Source organism: Macrobrachium rosenbergii, chromosome 11 (assembly GCF_040412425.1).
Source record: "Macrobrachium rosenbergii isolate ZJJX-2024 chromosome 11, ASM4041242v1, whole genome shotgun sequence".
NCBI classification, from domain to species: Eukaryota; Metazoa; Arthropoda; class Malacostraca; order Decapoda; family Palaemonidae; genus Macrobrachium; species Macrobrachium rosenbergii.
Genome location: NC_089751.1, coordinates 23101008 through 23120119, shown reverse-complemented (window position 1 = coordinate 23120119; position 19112 = coordinate 23101008). Strand labels below are relative to the sequence as shown.

The following is a 19112-nucleotide window of genomic DNA, read 5'->3' as shown; positions in this document are numbered from 1 at the left end:
GCTAGAAAGCAAAGAAAAAATAGTCGAGCCAGAACTCTGCCTGGCTACCCACTCAGCAGCTCATACAGCAACCCACTTGGGGGCCAGAGTTCCCTGGGTGGGCAAGAGTGTTCAAAACTTCTCAGTATTATAGATCCCTCACAAGGACAAGAGATCCATTTCCTTTAACCGAAGGACTCAGCCAAGGGCAGCTCTATCACCCTAAATGGCCAAGACAAAGAGAAGCTTCTCACGGTGAAGAAGAGTGAGAAAGTCAACTGCCTGCTGCAAAGAAGCTCTGAATAGAGGGATACCCCATCGACTACACCAACTACAGAAGACGGTTCATTTCCCCTGGTACAAAGCTGCTAAATATTCCCCAAGTATCCATACATCTTGTTATGCGTCGAGAAACAACCTTCTCACTAACAGGAGATGCTGGTTAGTCTCCAGGCATGAAGTGCCATCACCTCCACTGCCTGGTGATACCTCTCACACGCAGTTGGTAAAAAAGGCTGTGCCATGGGGAGTCTCTCTCGTAAAACAGAGCCAGCAGGTCCAGGGCCCACTCGGTTTATGGCCACTGGGAGCCACCAGAGTCAAAACTGAAATTCAGGGTGATCAAAGCCTGCTGATCACCTAACAAATAAGATAAAAACAGAGAGGAAGGCATAAGCCTCTAAAATGCCCCCTGAATGCTGGAAAAACGTCCTCTATAACAACGGCGTACTCCAGTAACTTTTGCCATACCAGTTACAGAGAGATTGTTGCTGGGACTCCCCATAACTTGGAGAGCCTCTCAGCAATGTCTTCATGTAGGGATTCTGTCCCTATCACCAGGCTCTGGCGACTGAGCTTGTCTGCCACACCACTCTGAAACCCCAGAATGTACCTGGCTGAAAGCTCCACCGAGCGTGCTACTACCCACTCGTGTAACTGCAACATCAACTGTGTGGCTGGAAGGACACCAGTCCTCCCTGCTTGTTGATCTAGCAGATGCATCTGAGAGATAAGAGCACCTCGGGAGGAGGAATGTCCACTGGCACACTCCTAAACAGAGGTTCCTGTCATCTAGCTGCCAAGTTAGCTCTCTCCTCACTTCCTCTGACAAAGGAAGATGAGAGAGAGATGGGTCTCTCACCGGAGACCCATCCACCTTCATCCTCTACAAAGGTGAGGCTGCCCCTGAGGGACCGAATCTACAATGGTGACAGGTGAACCAGAATGACATGTTACTGCTGAGTGGGTTGTTCCTGCCAATACAGGAACTTCTGCACTGCCCCTCTGAACCTGCCGATATGAGAGTCCAAAGGGAAGACCCTCGTTGTTGCCATGTCTATCAGCATGTTCAGATCCTTAACCCTCTATTTGTGTGTGGGTCTAACTTCTCAAATTATATCCAAGACATGATAAAAACTCAAGAAGTTGATCTCTGTCCTAACGACTATGGTAAAGAGCTTGTCAGGACCAGCCAACTGCACTGGTACTTCTGTAGACGTACTTGTGCAACTGAGCTCGAGTAGAGATAAAAAATGAACACTCAAGTGAATCCTTGGGGGGAGTGGTTATGTGTCTGAAACAAGCTACTTGAACTAGAACACCGTCCCCCCTCTTGAGGGTAAAGAGGAGCTACTTGCGGGAGGACCGATGAGTAGGTACTGAGCATACATATCCCTCATATCCCCAAACAGGAAGAAGTCACCCTTTCTGATGGAATCAAGAACAGAACAGACCATTCTATCAGGGCCAATTCTGGTGAATGAACCAGTTCAGTGGGAAGAAGAGTAGAAGACTCCCACGGTGCCTTCACTTCTTCTCACAGGGTGAGGTTCTTCCATGAGTCGGGAACAAACATTCAGCACAAGACCAAAAAGAAGGCGAGGGATGATGAAGCCTCTACCCATAGTTCCGCTCCATGTCGCTGCTAAGCTGGCCCAATGGCTCAACAAGCACCACCCTCATCGGCAGCAACTGGAAAGGACTGCCACACCCATGGCGTCCTCCGTCTTTTACCAGTGTACATAGATGTAGTTTGGGTAACTCTATGAGGAGTCGAAGAAGTTTGGGACTTTCTCTGACTGAACTGGAAGGGCCAACTTGGGACTTAGCCATTACCTATGAACAAGCTGAAGCCTGTCCACTGTGGCCACCCCCTCCCTCTAGCAAAGAGGGGGGGGATAGATCCTAGAACCAATCTGTCCCTAAGCGTCAAAGACAACTCAGGACTAACAGACCTAGGAGCCTGAAGCAACACTTTGTCTCTCCTCCACTGATTGCTGTCTAGTGGAGGAGGTAGATAATATTCCTACATCTCAGAGTAACAGTCTCAAGGGCAGCATTCTCCTTAGGTGTATGGAGGCCCAAGGATAAAAAAGATTTTGGTCCATAACAATCCTAAAGATCGATCTACGAGACTAACTTGAATGCTACTCTGGCAGTCAAGTCCAGTGCCGCTGTCTCCACTTGCACTAGGGAGATTCCCTCCACACAGAGACATTCTAGGGACAGACAGGGACACAAGACAAGTCAGGTCCGGGTCAATCTAAAAGACGCCAATGATCTCTGAGAGAGCATGACATTTCCTCTGCTGGGCTAGGGGCAGAGAAAGTTCCTTGCATGAACAGCTGGACCAGGGAGCATTCTCTTGCTTGGGGAAGCACAGAGCAAGAAATGATAATGTCTCTTCCTCGGGATCATTAAAAAGATGCATTGTTCTAATGATCTCCACAAAAAGTCTCTGTAACTCTGAGCCAGAGCCCCTGATGATCTCTTAGCCATTTGGCATACGCCGCGTCTAGTCTGCGGATTGAACAGGAAAATTAACATTTCTGGTCCCAAGTCTGAACCTGCCCAGCTCCTGTCTCCCAAAATAAAATTCTGAGGAGGAAGGAACAAATGAGAGATTGCAAACACTCTCGCCCTGCCTGCCAAGAACCGAAGTCCCAACAGGTAAGCAAGACTGGGCAGTCATCAACCCGTGATGACAATGTTTATCTGGGCTAGAGAGTGGTCCCGCTCATGCGAATGTGAGCACAGGTTGTCCAGTGGACATGTTTCGGTCTACTTAGAAGCCAAGGTTTCTACAAGGAAAGAAGACTGAGCAGGGAAAACCCCTCTTGCCTTGCCCGAGCGACCAAAGCAGTCCCTTGGCTACCATCCCAGGACTCCTGCACTGTTATCTTGAAAAGTGGGAGGGGGGGGGAGTACCTGCATGCTCTCTGCTCACCTTTCCTCAATGGCATGTGCTGGCAGCTGGGACCAGGTCCGTAGACCAGGGACCCTTGCCGACCTGCTCTACACCAGAGTGGCACCAGCACCAGAGTGGGGCTGGTACCAGCATGAGGCCAGTACTGGTGGCCCAGGTAGGTGGGCCACTGGGGTTGGTACCAGTACACCAGGAGTCCAAAGAACCCTGGGTAGCAGTTGTACCTGTGGTCAGCAATAGGAGCAGCACTACCACGGTACTGCTAGTGAGAAACCATACATAGTACCAATAAGTGGCTTACTGGGGCCGGTACCGGTACACTGGGGGTCCAGAGAACCCTGGGTGGTAGTTGCACCCATGTGCTCAGCAATGGGAGCAGTGGTACCGCTAGCAGTAGACCAGGGCTGGCACTGAAGGCCCGGGCAGAAACTCTACTGGGGCAGGTACCGGTACACTAGGGGTCCGAAAAACCCCGAGTAGTGGTTGCACCCATGTGCTCGGTAACAGGAGTAGTAGTACTGAACGCCCAGATAGGAAGCCTGCCAGGGCCAGTGCCAGCACACCAGGGGAACGAAGAACCCAGGAGTAGCGGCTGCACCCATGCACTAGGCAATGGGAGCATCAGTACTGAAGGCCCAGGTAGGAGGCCTACCGGGGCCAATGCCAGTACAACGGGGGTCCAAAGAACCCCATGTAGCAGCTGCACCTGTGCACTCAACAATGAGAGCAGAGGTAACATGGTACTGCTAGTGAGATACCAGGCCTGGTACCGGGCCCAGTACCAGTGGTCCAGGTAGGCGGGCTACTGGGGTCAGTACCAGTATACCGGGATTCTGGAGAACCCTGGGTAGCAGTTGTGTCTGTGCACAAGGCAACAGAAGCATGAGGTAACCTTCCTCTTTCTCTGCTTGCTAGCTTGGAAGAAGGGGGGAGGCAACAGAAATAAACAACAAGACAAACAGTACAGGAAGTCCCCGGTTATTGGCGATCTGGTTTTACGAAATCGGCTATTTTCGGTTGCAGACTTCCGATTATCAGTGCCGATAATTGGGTACTGGCACCAATACATACCTAACAGAGGCGCCAATACATACCTAACAGAGGTGCTGAAAATCGCTGATTTTCAGTTATTGGGATTTTTTGGTTATCATCACGCCATCAGAACGGAACTCCCGTTGATAACCGGGGGCTGCCTGTAATCACTCAAAAATATAACAAAAAACAAAACAAAAGAAAGTAAACAGCAGTCTTGCCAAGAAGTCTTCACACAACAGTGGTTGAAAGCAAAGTGAAGTGCAGACCAACGAGTGGGTGAGGCTTCCCTCCTACTGTTGGTACCTAACGGCCTTGTTTGAAAGTTAACGGCAATTCCAGCTCTCATTTGCAAGCAAAATCCTATGTAAAGACCAAAGGCTTGTATCTGTGTAACAACACATAATACAGTACTTACTAGTCTAGTATTTCCTATGGATACCACAAAGTCAAAAAAGGCCTCCAATCCAGCAATTTGGCCAGGGGAATTTTCTTGAACCTGAAAAAGAAAGAAAAGCATTAAAAAATGATAAACATAGCATAAATTCATCATTTCCACTTTCTTAAATATGCTAGTTAGGTGTACATTCCCAACTAATGTATAAGGTTTACTTTTATTAACAAGTCACAGCCTACCTAAAAAAATTTATGGGTACAATTTAATGGTTTTACTCAAGCTTCAACATTATTGGTTTAAAGTATTCATTTCTGCTCCCATAAAAAACTATGTATATTTCAAGTTTTTCATAACTAACTTATATATTTTGCAACTACATGTCACTGCTGCATAATATTTAATGCCATGAGCTGCAACTGCTAACCCTCAGTTGTTGTTACTTATTGTCAGGTCAGCATTTCTAATGTTTACTACCTGATCAAATAAATAAGCAAGTAAACTGCCGAGTACTGCATCTTTATGCTTTGCATACCTGGACACTTTAATTTCATTTCATCTTACTGTAATTCAATTAAAGTCTTAAAGTGGTCTTTTCAATGTTTGCTAAGTTATCTAGTAATTACAAAATAATATGTACAATGCATGTAAAAAATAATGTATAACTCTAGAAGATCCCATCCCATCTTTGTGTGAAAAATATGCTAAGTTCTATGGGTGAATTAAAATTCGTAACTCCACATACATCTATGCCATTTACTAGGGGACCCACATGGCCAAAACTGCCTTATTTTCAGAGTAACCCATCAAAATTTAGGCACAAGATCAGACCTCATTTTTTGGTTAGTTTAATGTCTCTAGAGTGACAATCCAGAGGTCTGCTCGGAAATCTCTCTTGCAAACATACTGAAAATTCCATTTGAAACAGAGTACCCACTTGAAAATAGGACCCGAAAACGACAATGATTAAATTGTGTTTTTTGCTGTAACTTTGGACTCCAAGTCAACATACGATATTTTTTGTGGCTAAATCTATATTTTTGATGTTGAAAAATCGTTTGAAAACATTTTCAGTTGTGTATCTATTACCCTTATCTTGGAATCCAAGATGGCGGCCCTCAATCATCAATATCGCCAAATGCTTTTTGTAGGAAATAACTAATAAAAGTTGTTCATATAAGCCAAAAATCATTTCCATCATGGTAAATGGACATAAAAAGATTCAATAGCTACTAATATTTAAAATTGTTACCTACTTGCCCACTTATATCCTACTTTATTCATATTTAGTCATATTACTCATAAAAGTATTATTTTCAGTTTCAGCAACACAAAACTTTTCACAATTTATTTTGTCATAACATTACTTGACATTTTTGTGGCTACAGTAAACATATGCTTGCAATATCAGTTATAACAAAGTTTAGGCTATTTTTTAATTAAAAAATCACTGGGTAGCATCCTTGAATTTTAGGTTGTCTAAATGATAAAAGTACAAATCACAAAAACATATTCCATGAAGCAAAATACAGATGAAAGAAAAAAAAATTTTCTAGTTTAAAAAAAGTCTAAATATTTTTTATACACTACCCTTGATGGATTATATATTCAAATTTTTACTTTCCAAAAATCTGATCATTATTATCATTCATTTTTTTACATCACTTGCATATTGATAGAAAAGAGTGATATTTCTTATGTACACTGAAATTAGAGTGTGAACCCCCCGTATTCGCGGGGGATGCGTCCCACACCCCCCCCGCGAATAGGTCAAATCCGCGAATGCTTAAAACCCATCTAAAAACACTTAGAACTGCCCATTTTGATAGCTTAAACCAAGAAAAACCCTGTCAAAATGCTTATACCTGAGTGTTTAATAGTTTTATCACAAAAAGTGCATTTATTCATGAAAAATATATGAAAATACAGTAATTAGTGACTATTTCTCAGTGAAAAATACAGCGAATGGGCGAATTTTCCGCGAATGATGGCTAGATATGTTCCACAGAGAAACCCGTGAATGCGTGAGTCCGCGAACCATGAGAACGCGAATACGGGGGTTTACTGTATACAGAAATGGAAAAATATCACAAGACATAGACTACACTGTAAGGAATCATTGTTGCTATCATCTGCTGAGTAACCATGGTTCTACCACATGTGAGGAAGTAATATTTCAATTGAAATTACTAAATTAAATCACATTAACAATGTAAGAAAATCATCCGACGCCACAGCAATCCTAAATTAGTCAGTCACCATCTGAATCCATAGCAGAACGAGCACACTTTTCAGTTTTCCACCAAATTTACATCCAACTGCACACTTGAAACCTGCAATAACGCATGTGCACTTCCTAAGACATCTGCTTTTGATGCATTTGCAGTAGTGGCTGCCAGCTACCTTTGGAGGTCTAGGTGATTGTTCCATCATTAATGGCACAAGATTCCCATCTATCATTGTTCGACCAAACAATGTTGGGTTAGGACATCCCATAATAAAGTTACAAGCTGATCTGTATATAAATAGTTGATATAAAGCTCGAAGAGCATGCTGATGGATGGCATCTTCTGTAGATGGAAGATGCCATAGATCTCCATGAGTTGTGCTCTATATGTGTGCTCTTGCTTCATTCAACATTCCATCATGTTTTCCATATAACCTCAGGAAGAACGTCTGGCATGATTGTTTTACTTCGTCAGTCACTTCAAATCCATTGAGGTCCAGAAGAGTCATCATCTCCTCTGTTCATGACTAGCTACCTTGAAAGCCTTCTCTTGCCTTTACCATATGGAAAGCTTACAGTACTGCAACCATTAGTACACATCCACAGAGAAATGGTGATGTAGCCTGTTCAGGTGTTATGTTATACTTCCTACCCAACATCAAGGCAATTTTGTGACAAGGCAAGTAAGATGCATCTCTTTTATCCAGAATTCTCTGAGACCTGGAATGCGAATGCCATGGCAGACTGCCAAAACAATGACATCAGTGTCTGTGGCCTGAATGCAGGCACGAGTATAGCCATGGTCACGAACATAGTAAGCCAGATGAGCAAATAAGCGTGTGTCAGCTTCTTGATGTTCATCACATAGAAGGTTAGGAAGCATTTGGATTTCACCTGGATGTTAAGACAGGTGTGCCATTCAACCCTCCAAGAATCAGAGACATTATCAGGAATAAATTTTGGGAATCTTTCTCCAAGAAGTTTCCAGGAATTTTTCAAGTGCCACTTTATTTTTAACCTTGGAGATGAATGATTTCCATGATGGTATTTTCAAAGTTTTCATGGACCTCATATGTACAACTAGCCTCTTGCTTTCTTTGCCATCGGTCTCACTCAGATATCTTCAGACTTGTATCTTTGTCATAACAGTCTCCTACGTAATGCACCATGTCACATTCTTTGGGTTTTGACTCCATCAACTTCTGAATATATCTCTTTGGCATATCACTGAATGTGGTACATCTTTTATCTTGATGCTTGTGAATGAATGCCATGGCATCCACAAGCATAACTACACTAGTTTTCTTCAATCCAAGAATTGTCCAGTTGGCTCTTAACTACTGCAATGTATTCTGATTTGTTTCCTTTCATCATACTATAACTGTGACCATCATCATTTGGTTCAAGGAGCGAGGTTGGATACTCTGTCCATTCACAGAAGAATGCATCAGTTGACACTACGCTAGAAGTGCAAGTTCCGAACAATGTTGTTCTGTTCCTTATACAACTTTGCTGATGTCTCACATTTGCCAGATTTATTACTTTTTACATCAAAGGTTTTAAGCTTTACTGATGTTACATTTGCGCTCCGAAATTTCTTGGCTATTGCTAATGCCTCAGTTCCTTTTTGTTTTGCATAAATTAGACCTGCTGAGTTGCATTTTTTCTACAGTTGCAATATTCAGCAAATCAGAAGATGTGGAGGTGAATGAATGAATGAGATTATGAGTAATCAGCTGTCTGATATAATTAACAGCTGCTCAATCTTTTTGTTCCTGAAAAGATCCTGGACAGTTTTCATCAACTGTATCTTTTGTCATATGTACCATAGATTTCATCTCCTCAGATATAGCTGTAAGTCCTGGTAATGCTTTCAAGTATTTCTCCCTAGCTGCTTCTTTCTGGGTAATACCTTTAAAGAGTTGTGTCTCTGCCTCTTTGGTATATGTCTTTTCAAGGGCCATATCTGTCCAAATGCCATTAGAATAACCTTTGGGTTCATGAATTGTAAAGTGATCCTTACAGGATTCTGCAGTGAACTCTTCTGGTAAGGTTCTAATTGTATGCAAATATTGAATTAAACTGTTAGATAACTTGTGATTAATGCTAACTGAATGCATGAAATTAATATTTTGGCAGTCAATCAACATCAATAAAGAGTGTAAACTGTTATAAAATGGCTTGTATTCCAAGGTGAATACATACAAATGCTTCAAGTAATAACTAAAATTTCTTGTTGATCATGGAAAACTATGTTTAGTTTCAAATAACATCATTCCACATGAAGTATAAAGAAAAGATGTGACAATATGTTTAGAAGATTTGTAAAGTACTGTACTGAAATTGAAAATCACCCTTTTATGTGCAAGATGTTCTGTGTCATATCAGCACAGTTACAATAATTCAAAAAGCTGCTAATCTATGATCAGGAGTAATTACTTCATCTATTCCTATCATTTAACTTCCGATGAAACAGAAAATTACAGACTATTTAACAAAATTATTTAGTAAATTCAGATTTCATTGTTGGGTTTTATAAACATTTCCAGTGAATTTTTTTACCCAAAAAACATTGATTTACACTCAAATAATATGTTATGCCTAATGGGTGTAGATATACAACAAAACATAATATTGTGTTTGGTGGATTTTTAGGGTAAATTTCTTTAGGGTACAATACTTCAAATGAAATTTTCAGCATGTTCGCAAGAGGAATTTTTGAGCAGACCTCTAGATTATCAATCTAGATACAGTTAAGCAACAAAAAATTTAAGTCTGCCCTTGTGCCAGATTTACGATGGGTCACCTCCAAAATTAAAAACACACATGACAAATGTTCTACAATTTCCTTACAAGCAGTTACTGTATCGGTAATTTCTAAATCCACAAATATATTCTTTACTTGTCAACAATGATTAACTTTTAAAGTCTGGCAAGCAATATCCCATTTCCTGATATTTATTATTTTTAATTTTCTTTCCCTTAAAACTGAACCAAAAATTACGATCCCATGTAAGATTCATACACAAGGTATTCTTATAAGCCAACACCGATATTTATAAGCCACACAGAATTTTGGTACTGTAATACCAGAAGCAGAGTAAAAACCAGACAGACTGCATTAACACCCCATAAACCAATGCACAGTCACAGAGTAAATCAAAATGCTACAGTTATGTATGAAATCTGAAAAGTACATTATATACATGAAATTGCCACAAGTAGTAGTGTAATAATAATAATTTAACTTGTAACTAAAAATAATGTTCAAAGCTGATAAGTTACAGTGAATCAGTGATAACCTTATCACGTACAGTATACATGGCTACAGAGGTTTTCATGTCTTATTCTACCTTAGTAACTGTGCACAAGTCTATGATAACAAACACCATCTTATTTTGTCATTTGTTGTCAGAAGGGGTCATGATGACAACTGTGTTTCCTAACCTAAGTACGTTTCCATCTACTCATGAAAACATTCTTATATAAAAGGTGGGACCAAGACAGCAGTCCCAATACATGACATAGCCCAGCTCCCAGCCACCCTTCCTCATCTAAACCAAGAAGCAAAATCTAATAATGAAAAATACCTCTGAACATCTACTTTGCATTCTTCATCTCCTCCCTTAAACTATGTCTATATAAACCTTTGGCTTCTGTTTTTTATTGTATCCCATAATCCCAGGTCTTATCTGTTAGCTAACGTTTCCCATTTGTTTCCCATATCCCACCACATATTTTCAGCTGACTGATGCATGATGTTTAACCACACAACAATGATTGACAAGAAACATATTCTTTTGGATAAAGTGCATGTTCATCCAACATCATTTCCTGCAGCTCCTCATACTTTGGTCAAACTAACAATTCCATAGTATTAGTTAAGAGAATTCTCAAAGTTTTGGAACCTTTCTAAGAAACTTTTAATCATTTTAGAATCCTTCTCTTATCAGGAGGTATACTAGTGATGTATAGTAATTTGGTGGCTAGGTTTGGTCTCCATTGAGAACAGTGGATCAACTGGAAGTGGCTTACCTTTTTTAGGGAAAGAAAAGTCATCTGCTAATTTAATAAAAGCAGCATTCACTGACTCAGCTTCCAGAGAGGCAGAAGCCACAACAGACTTTGGCCCGGGAGAATTAGCGTGGAATGTACTTGGCCAACAGCTCAATGGCATGCAACCACCCACATTTGCATCTAGCTAGCCATCAGCTGATGCATGTCATTGTGGCTGCTTTATCACTCACCCACACTATGGAGTGTTCCATGAATCAACCTTGAAATACTTGCAAGGCCAACAACAATACACATCTGCAAGATGATGATGAGCAGATCAGCAAAGATGAGCTGGTTGTTCCTGCCAAGACAGGAAATGTACTGTAACCTCCCTGAACTTATCTAAATGAGTGTCAAACAAAAAGACTTGCTACTGCTATGTCTATCTGCATATACAGGTACTGTACATACTTTGCCCAATGCATGGGAACAAGTCCTGACTTCTCCCAGTTTATGGTTATCCCCAGATATTGACAAAATGCAAGGAAACAGGTTTTAGCCTAGAGTAAATTTACCTCCGAGGGCACCAGAACTAACCAATCAAAATAGTGCAGCAGGTGTGTCCCATCCAAATAAGCCCAAGCTGACACCAAGGTGAACACTTGCACTGTAACACCTGAGGGGCCATTCCCAGCCAAGCGCACAGAGCTTTGAACTGGTAAACAGTCCTTTCACAGACAAAATGGAGATGCTTCCTGTAGGACTAATAAATAGGTATTTTGAAGTACATATCCTAAATGTCTACAGAAAGCATGACATCACCTTCTCTATGGAGTTGTTCACTGAAGAGAGATCAATGACCAGCTTCCAACCTCCTGTTGATTTCAACTTTTCCAACAAAAGAAGTCGACTTCAGAAGCTGGCGACTGGTGACTGGTCATCTACAACTTCTAATGTATTTCTCTCTGGTAATGTCTTCATCTCTGCTGGAAATATCTGAGTCCTTTCATAAGGATGATAAAAGATGAACTACTTCTTGTGATTCTGTTGAAGTCTGTGCTTGATACTAACCAGACACTGCAAGCATAGCCACCCCTGAAACTTAATTGCAGTGCATTTGAAGAGAAGAAGGGAATCCAACACCAACCTAATTAGCAATGAAAGGCATACACAGCATCACATCTCAAGACAGAGTTCATCCACAGAAAGCAAATTCAACCAGAGGTCGAGCCACAATGCTGCCAAAAAGGAATACTGTATATGGTTACCAACTCCATAACTCCTGACTCTGCAGATGAGAAGGAAGTACCTTTCATTTGAAGTAACTTGAATAAGAATAACATCTGCATCCTCCTGTATATCAATTTCTGCAACATATAACAAGGTGAGGAAAGCTGCTCAATAGAGGAGCTGGAGGTCAGGAAACCTTCTGATCTACAGATGAGATTGTTCATCTATTCCATGACCCTTCTATTAAGTGGAAACCGCAGCAGTTGATACAAAAGTCTTCCCTCGGAGAAAAATGACATTTTTATGATAAAAGTTTTATATATACTTACCAAATAATTACTTACCTATAGTTTCTATTAACCGGCAGCGAAAATTTTGAAATTTGCGGGTCGTGCTATTTTGTTTGGCTAGTGACTAACCCCGCCCACTAAGAGAAGAACAACTAGCAAAAGGATTCAATTTGTTGATGTCATAATGTTCATGTGAGGGGAGGAGGGAGGGCTCCAATCATGTAATTACTTGGTAAGTATATACACAGTAAAACTTTATTTTATCAAAAAAAAAAATTTCATTTTTACATACTGTAAGTAACTTACCAAGTAATTACATTGCTGATTCTCACATTGACAGGAGTGGGATGCATGAACAAATCTACCCCAAAACATTAGTGATGGTAATGAACTGAGAATAGAAAAAACTGCTAGCACTAAAAATAACTGTTGTTTCCTTACCTGATAAGGGAGCTGCTGCAGGATGGTACTGCCTCTGTTGGCGCTCTCCTTATCGTATAGTGGCGCGGCGGTATAGCCGAGGCTCGCCTACTATATTAGTGGGTACCTTGTAGCAAGGATGATTCCAATTGCTGACAATTGTTATATTGCCCCTGATCTGGGCACAGTACCGAAAATACAACAATAAAATAAACGTCACTTAATACCATAAAAAGTTAAAAAACCACTGCCCAACCACAAAGGACTGGAGGGCACTCCAGTACACTGTACCCCCAAACTCCCTTAAAAAATTCAACAACCTCAATTCAAGGCGAAGAAAGGAAGGAAGGAATGCTTCCTACGCTTCTTCCCCCAAAACCAGGCCAGCCACTGAAAATGGACCCAAAGTAATGCAATTATCGTAAACTGTTTCAATTTCCTTCAAATAATATGCTGCAAAGACCAACTTACATTTCCAAAAAGTCGTTTGCAATATAGAGGGAGAGACAAATTACACTTGAACGCCAACAAAGTGGCTACAGCTCTAATTTCATGAGCCTTCACTTTACACAATGGAAGAAACCTCATCTTCAACCAAAGAATGGGCTTCTGAGATAAGGTCTCTAAGGAAGAATGCCAGGGCATTCTTTGAAAGTGGCCAAGAGGGATTCTTAACAGGACACCATAAGGCGTTTGAAGGACCACGAATCTTTTTTGTTCTGTGTAGATAAAACCTTAAGAGTTTTCACAGGACACAATACTCTCTCTTCCTCATTTGGGCCAACAATTTCAGACAAACTTTTAATTGCAAAGGAACAAGGCCACAGATTGGAAATGGACTCGTTCTTGACTAGAAATCCCAAAAAGCAGGAAGAGACAGCATTCCCTTGGGAAAAGCCCAGTCTTTTATCCACTGCATGGACTTCACTGATTTGTTTTGTCGTTGCTAAAGCAACTAGAAAAAGGGTCTTTCTAGTTACACCTCTTAGGGAAATTGAATGCTTAGCTCAAATCGGGGCCCAGACCACCATTTAAGAACAACATCCAGGTTCCATGGCACTACTGCTATCTCTTTCTGTCTCATGGTGTCAAACGATCTAATTAGATCCAATAAATCCTGATTAGAGGAAAGGTCCACTCCCATGTGTCTGAAGACAGCTTAACATGGCCCTATAACCCTTGATTGCCCAGGTTGACAGGCTTCTATCAGTTTTAAGATACAGCAGAAAGTCTGCTATTTCAGCTATAGATGTCTGAGAAGACAACACCTGTACCATTCTTTAAAAATTGTCCACTTGGCCTCATATGCTCTATCAGAGGACTGCCGGCTGCATTTGGCAATAACTTGCGAAGCCGATCTAGAAAACCTTTTCTTTCTAAGAAGTTTCCTGATAGCCTGTAGCCTGTCAGGGCCAGAGCAGACAACCCCTGATGAAAGCGCCAGAAGTGAGGTTGTTTTGGCAGATGAGGTTTTTGAGGTAGCAGCCTCGGAAAGTCTACAAGGAGGTCGAGAACGTTAGGGAACCATTCCTTTGTTGGCCAAAGGGGAGCCACTAGTATCATTGACAGATTTTGGCGAATCTGGAATTTGTTGATCACTTGTCTTATCATACTGAATAGGGGGGAAAACCATAAAGGTGACTGTTTGACCAGCGCTGACGCATAGCATTGGTTGCCCATGCTAAAGGATCCAGAACTGGCGAGCAAAACAGGGAGACAATGGTTTTTGGAAGTCACAAACAGGTCTATGACCGGAGTCCCTCATAACTTCCAAAGATCTGAGCAAACCTGAGGATCCAGAGCCCACTCCGTGGGTAACACTTGTTTCTGGCGGCTTAATTCGTCTGCCAGTACGTTGAGCTTCCCTCGAACGAAGCACATAAGAAGCTTGACTTGAAATTACTTTACCCAAAGCAGAAGATTCCTCGCCGTCTCGTAAAGGGAGAAAGAGTGTACCCCCCTTGGTTTTTGAGATACGACAGGGCAGTCATACTGTCGGAGTGCACTGCGATTGTCTTGCTGCACACTTCTTCCTAGAAAAATTGTAACCCCAACTGGATTGCCTTTAATTCCTTGACATTTATATGCCAATCTCTTTGTTCCTCTAGGTTCAGTAACTACCAGTTTACATGCAAAATAGGCTGGTTTAGTACCAGCCCCTTGGGTATGAGTGTAAAAACACAAAAAAAAGACAGTAAATGTCATACACATAAAGAAAGGACAAACAAAACCAAAAACATAAATAAATGGCGGTAAATATACTGATTGGCGACTGGCGGAAACCAGGCAAAGTAGTAGTCTTCAGCGTGTCAATAAAAGAAAAAAAAAAAAAAAATAAAAAGCAAAAGGCGGTAAATATTCTGGTATTATTTTATAAGTTACCAATACACACTATGAAACTGTAACCTACATTTTTGAAAAGAGCTCTTCATTCTCATTATTTTGAACCCCATAAACACTATGCGCAAATGATAAAAAATTAATAAATTTACGACTTATAAGGTAAGAACAAAGGCTCCCTTCCATAGCTAATATGGCAAAATTGTAACCAGTCAACACCCGTAGGTTAAGCTGTATTGGTATTTTAAGGTTTTTTAGTGCCCTATTATTTCCTGTCATTTCTGCATGAAAAACCCGAAATGGTTTTTCGTGTAAAAATGGCTGTCTTTTGGCAACTCATAAAATTTTACCAATATATATTCCGTTCAGCGACATTTGGGAACCAGGCTAGAGCAGCTGTCTCCAGTTTGACCATTACTGTATTTCACATTTAATGAATTTCTACAGGCTATAACATAGTCTACTGGAAATTTCTGACACTTTACTTTAGGCCACATTAAGATAGGGAGGGATCCACAGGAAAGCAAAGCCCTAGGTTTGATAACAGTTAAGTTAAACATGGTTAGCATAGCATAAATCTGTTACTGGGCTTGTGACATCACTGTCCTGTATTCCTACAGGATTATGCATTTTGATACTGAATATGGAATATGCATAAAGCAAATATACGACAAAACTCTCATAAAGCAGATCATTTCCTTTTCCCCAACCTGCAATCTTCTACGGCATAAGCATAGTGGGTGCGGAAACACAAAAACGATTATATCAACAATAATGGTCAGAAAATATGCGTCAAATTTCTCATAAGGCAGATCATTTCCTTTTCCCCAACCCTGAAATCTTCTACGGCATAAGCATAGGGGGTGCGGAAACACAAAAACCAATATCAACAATAATGGTCAGAAAATAATAAAACATGAAAAAAACGGTAATAAAACTACGTATGTCATGCATTTGAAGAGAAATTAAAGTATATTACTACCATACGCAATTATCTGAATGATTAGGCTAGAATGCGTGTAGGTTAAGCCAGGCTAGTCTGGCCTACAACTGTCAATTTAATTCCCAGCTTACCCTTAATACATGGTAACCCTCGGTACCGCCTCCGGGTATTTCGACACTTTGTGACCCTCCCATGCTTAGGAATTTCGTTTAAACAGTCTATGAATCGATATAAGATAAGAAGTCACCAGATCAAATATTGACAGTCTTGACCTGTAAAGCCAAAACAGACGTGGCACAGCTGCGGAGAATTGTGGGAAACAGCTGATGGATTACTGAAGACGGAGAAAAATGTATTTTTTTAACCTTATGACGTGTAATTTGTAATAAAAATAAAACGTATTGGCTACACAATATTTTAAAATTCTAATACACTATTCTTATGCTTATATATTCAGAAATGAATTGATGTATATGAAGTGTTTTCCGTTCTCAACTCTACATTTTTGACGTATAAACAGCCGCAAGATATTTTGACGTTTCATTTCTAAAACAAAGTATTGTGTGTCATATCTGAGGCAAATAATCACAAAAAATACGACGAAATTCTCATAAAGCAAATAATTTTGATAACCTGATTGCGAACAAGATTGTGGCTTCTCATGTGACGTCACCTTTCACACTCGTGTCAGATTGAAGGCGGGTGAATCCATGGTGGCATCTTCACTTTTCTTTAATGACACGTTTATCTTTTGGAAATTTGGAGGCATTTATAAGCCTTCGCTTGGTCCATCACACAGGCTATTTTTATTTTTCGAAGACAGCTTACAATTTTCTTAAAGAACTGTCTTCTGGGTCGTTGCTGATTTCTATTGGACATGTCTTTAGTCTCTATTTTTATATCGTCAAGTTTGTTTACATTTTTTGGTTCTTATGGCATCATACTAATAATTTGAATAACTGTTGGTCATTTCCTTGCTGAATACATAGCAATACTACTTTTTCTTGTTTTTTGTATGAAGTAAAACTCAAATGTCAATATGTTCGAATGTTGCATATTCTTTGTTTCAATAAATATTTGTAGTTGGTTTGAAGAAATAATTACTACACCACCACCAATTTCGCATGAACGTGTATGAAACATTCATTGGTAATTTGTATCATTTTGATAATTTTTATTATTCCTGTTTGTAAATAACTTTACATCAACCTGACTACGCACATGTTCTCTTATTCTGAAAAGTTTGTTTCTTAATGACCCATTCGCGGTTCTCTTCTTTATATATTTTTTTGCAATTTTTCCTATTGTTTTCTGATATTTGTGGTCCTTGACATTGTGCACACTTGATTTCACTTGAGTCGGTCGTTTTATCTGTGACCTTGATCCACGAAGCGATATATGCAAGTTCCCTGTGTTTCTCTTGTTTATGCCTAAAACTCGGATATCGACTCACACATTATCTTCGAATACGTTTCAGTTTTTGCTTCCCACACGAAAGTGTCATTCCTTATCCATGTGTTGTCCCTTGGTAAAATTCTTTTTGCCTATTTTCATCTGGGAAATTTGTTACTATAATCTTAGGCGTTTCTATTTTTCCTCCTTAGTAATAGTGTTTTATATTGTATTTCATCCTTCTTTTCCATAGTTTATTGTCGGTAGTTTGAAGCATCTCTTTGTTGGAAAATTCCATATTTAAGTGACCTCATTTTCCCGCTTTGGGGAAATAGTCGGAAAGTTTAGAACTGCTGACGCAGTGCCTTTCTTCTGAACAGTAACTTATATGCCATGGGTCAGACAAACTGATGACTAACAGATGCTTTGCGTTTGTTTTCATTTGCATGGATGGCTCAGATTGTGTGACACTTTCACTTGTCGTTTACCAATGGCTTCTAGTGTTTCATGCTTCTCAGATATTTGCCTTTCATCATATTGATTTCATCTGTCACATTCGAGAGACAAAAAGTCCAAAGTAATCACATTTTTCTTTGCTTGATGAGCCCTTCACCAGCAACACATCCAAAGATAATCTTTTTGTTCCTCACTCTCTTTATATTTTTTGTGTAATATAACTGTGCTTTAATAATAGTGCGATTGGTACAGGCGTTTACCAAAGTTCTGTTAGATTCAATAACATTCGACTATCATGCTCCTCTTCATTGTTAGAAAATGTTCATTTTATGTTTTATTGTTTATTAAGGTATTTTTCACTCCCCATTTGAATTGTTTTGTATTTTTCTCACTGGTATTATTTTTATATATTTAGTGAGGCTTGGTAATTTTTTATTTTCTCCTTATTTTAATTACAGATCGTAAAATTTGTAATTTTTCTCTCAGTCCGCACGTCAAGGAACTTATTTCAGACACACCCACTCACAGCAACCATTAAGAAGAGGGAAAATCATATGGGACGTCTTTACAAATGATTTATGCAGAAGTGAGAAAGTTTTCAGAATAATCAAGCACTCGTTCTAACAACACTTTGGCCCTTCCAAATCTGTGCTGTACTGCGACTCTCGCCACTGGACCTTGCTTCAGCATGCGGAATGAGGGTCCCTTGCTCTGAGCTTCAGGTCGGTAAACGGCATTCCAAAGGTCTGAACGTGCTTTCTCGACGTTATCTCAAAATAACGCCATTTTTAATGCATGGGTACACTAGGAAATGTAATAACAATGGTGATTTAAAAAGAAAATGAGTGGCTGACCAGGGTAAGATATGTCTGGACAAGGGAAAGGTTTCAGAAGAATGAATGAAAGGATAATCCCCTTTCTACGAAAAAGAAAGTTGATAGTGGTGACTGAACGAACTATCTGGAATATGTACCAGTGTTTTTACTGAAACTGTAAGACAGCTGACAGGACTATTAAAGGAGAGAAAGTGAGCTTAGAGAAAGGCTAGGGTGCTTAGACTGAGTAGTTATTATGAGACAAAAAACTGTATGGCATTCATGAACCTCGATAAAGTTTGTGACTGACAATGAGTCTGGTCAGTGAGTATAACAACCTAGTAAATTTAATTTTCAAAAAGGACTCAGGTATTTAAAAAGGAGAGGGGAACA

The 19112-nt window shown here is 40.2% G+C and overlaps 1 protein-coding gene across 2 annotated transcripts in view; it reads right to left on the bottom strand.

The window, feature by feature from the left end:
• Grasp65 (Golgi reassembly-stacking protein 2) overlaps positions 1–16407 on the bottom strand; it is a 43496-nt gene extending 27089 nt beyond the window's left edge. Inside the window, exons 1-2 of one of the 2 annotated variants that reach the window (XM_067111326.1) lie at positions 16188–16407; positions 4635–4715 (exon numbers count right to left, since the gene is read on the bottom strand). In XM_067111326.1, coding sequence (XP_066967427.1) covers positions 4635–4715; positions 16188–16250 — 144 coding nt within the window. In that variant the 5' untranslated portion in view covers positions 16251–16407. The remainder of the gene's footprint in view (positions 1–4634; positions 4716–16187) is intronic. The other variant, XM_067111327.1, reaches the window with a different exon arrangement.
• Between the last annotated feature and the right edge of the window lie 2705 nt (positions 16408–19112).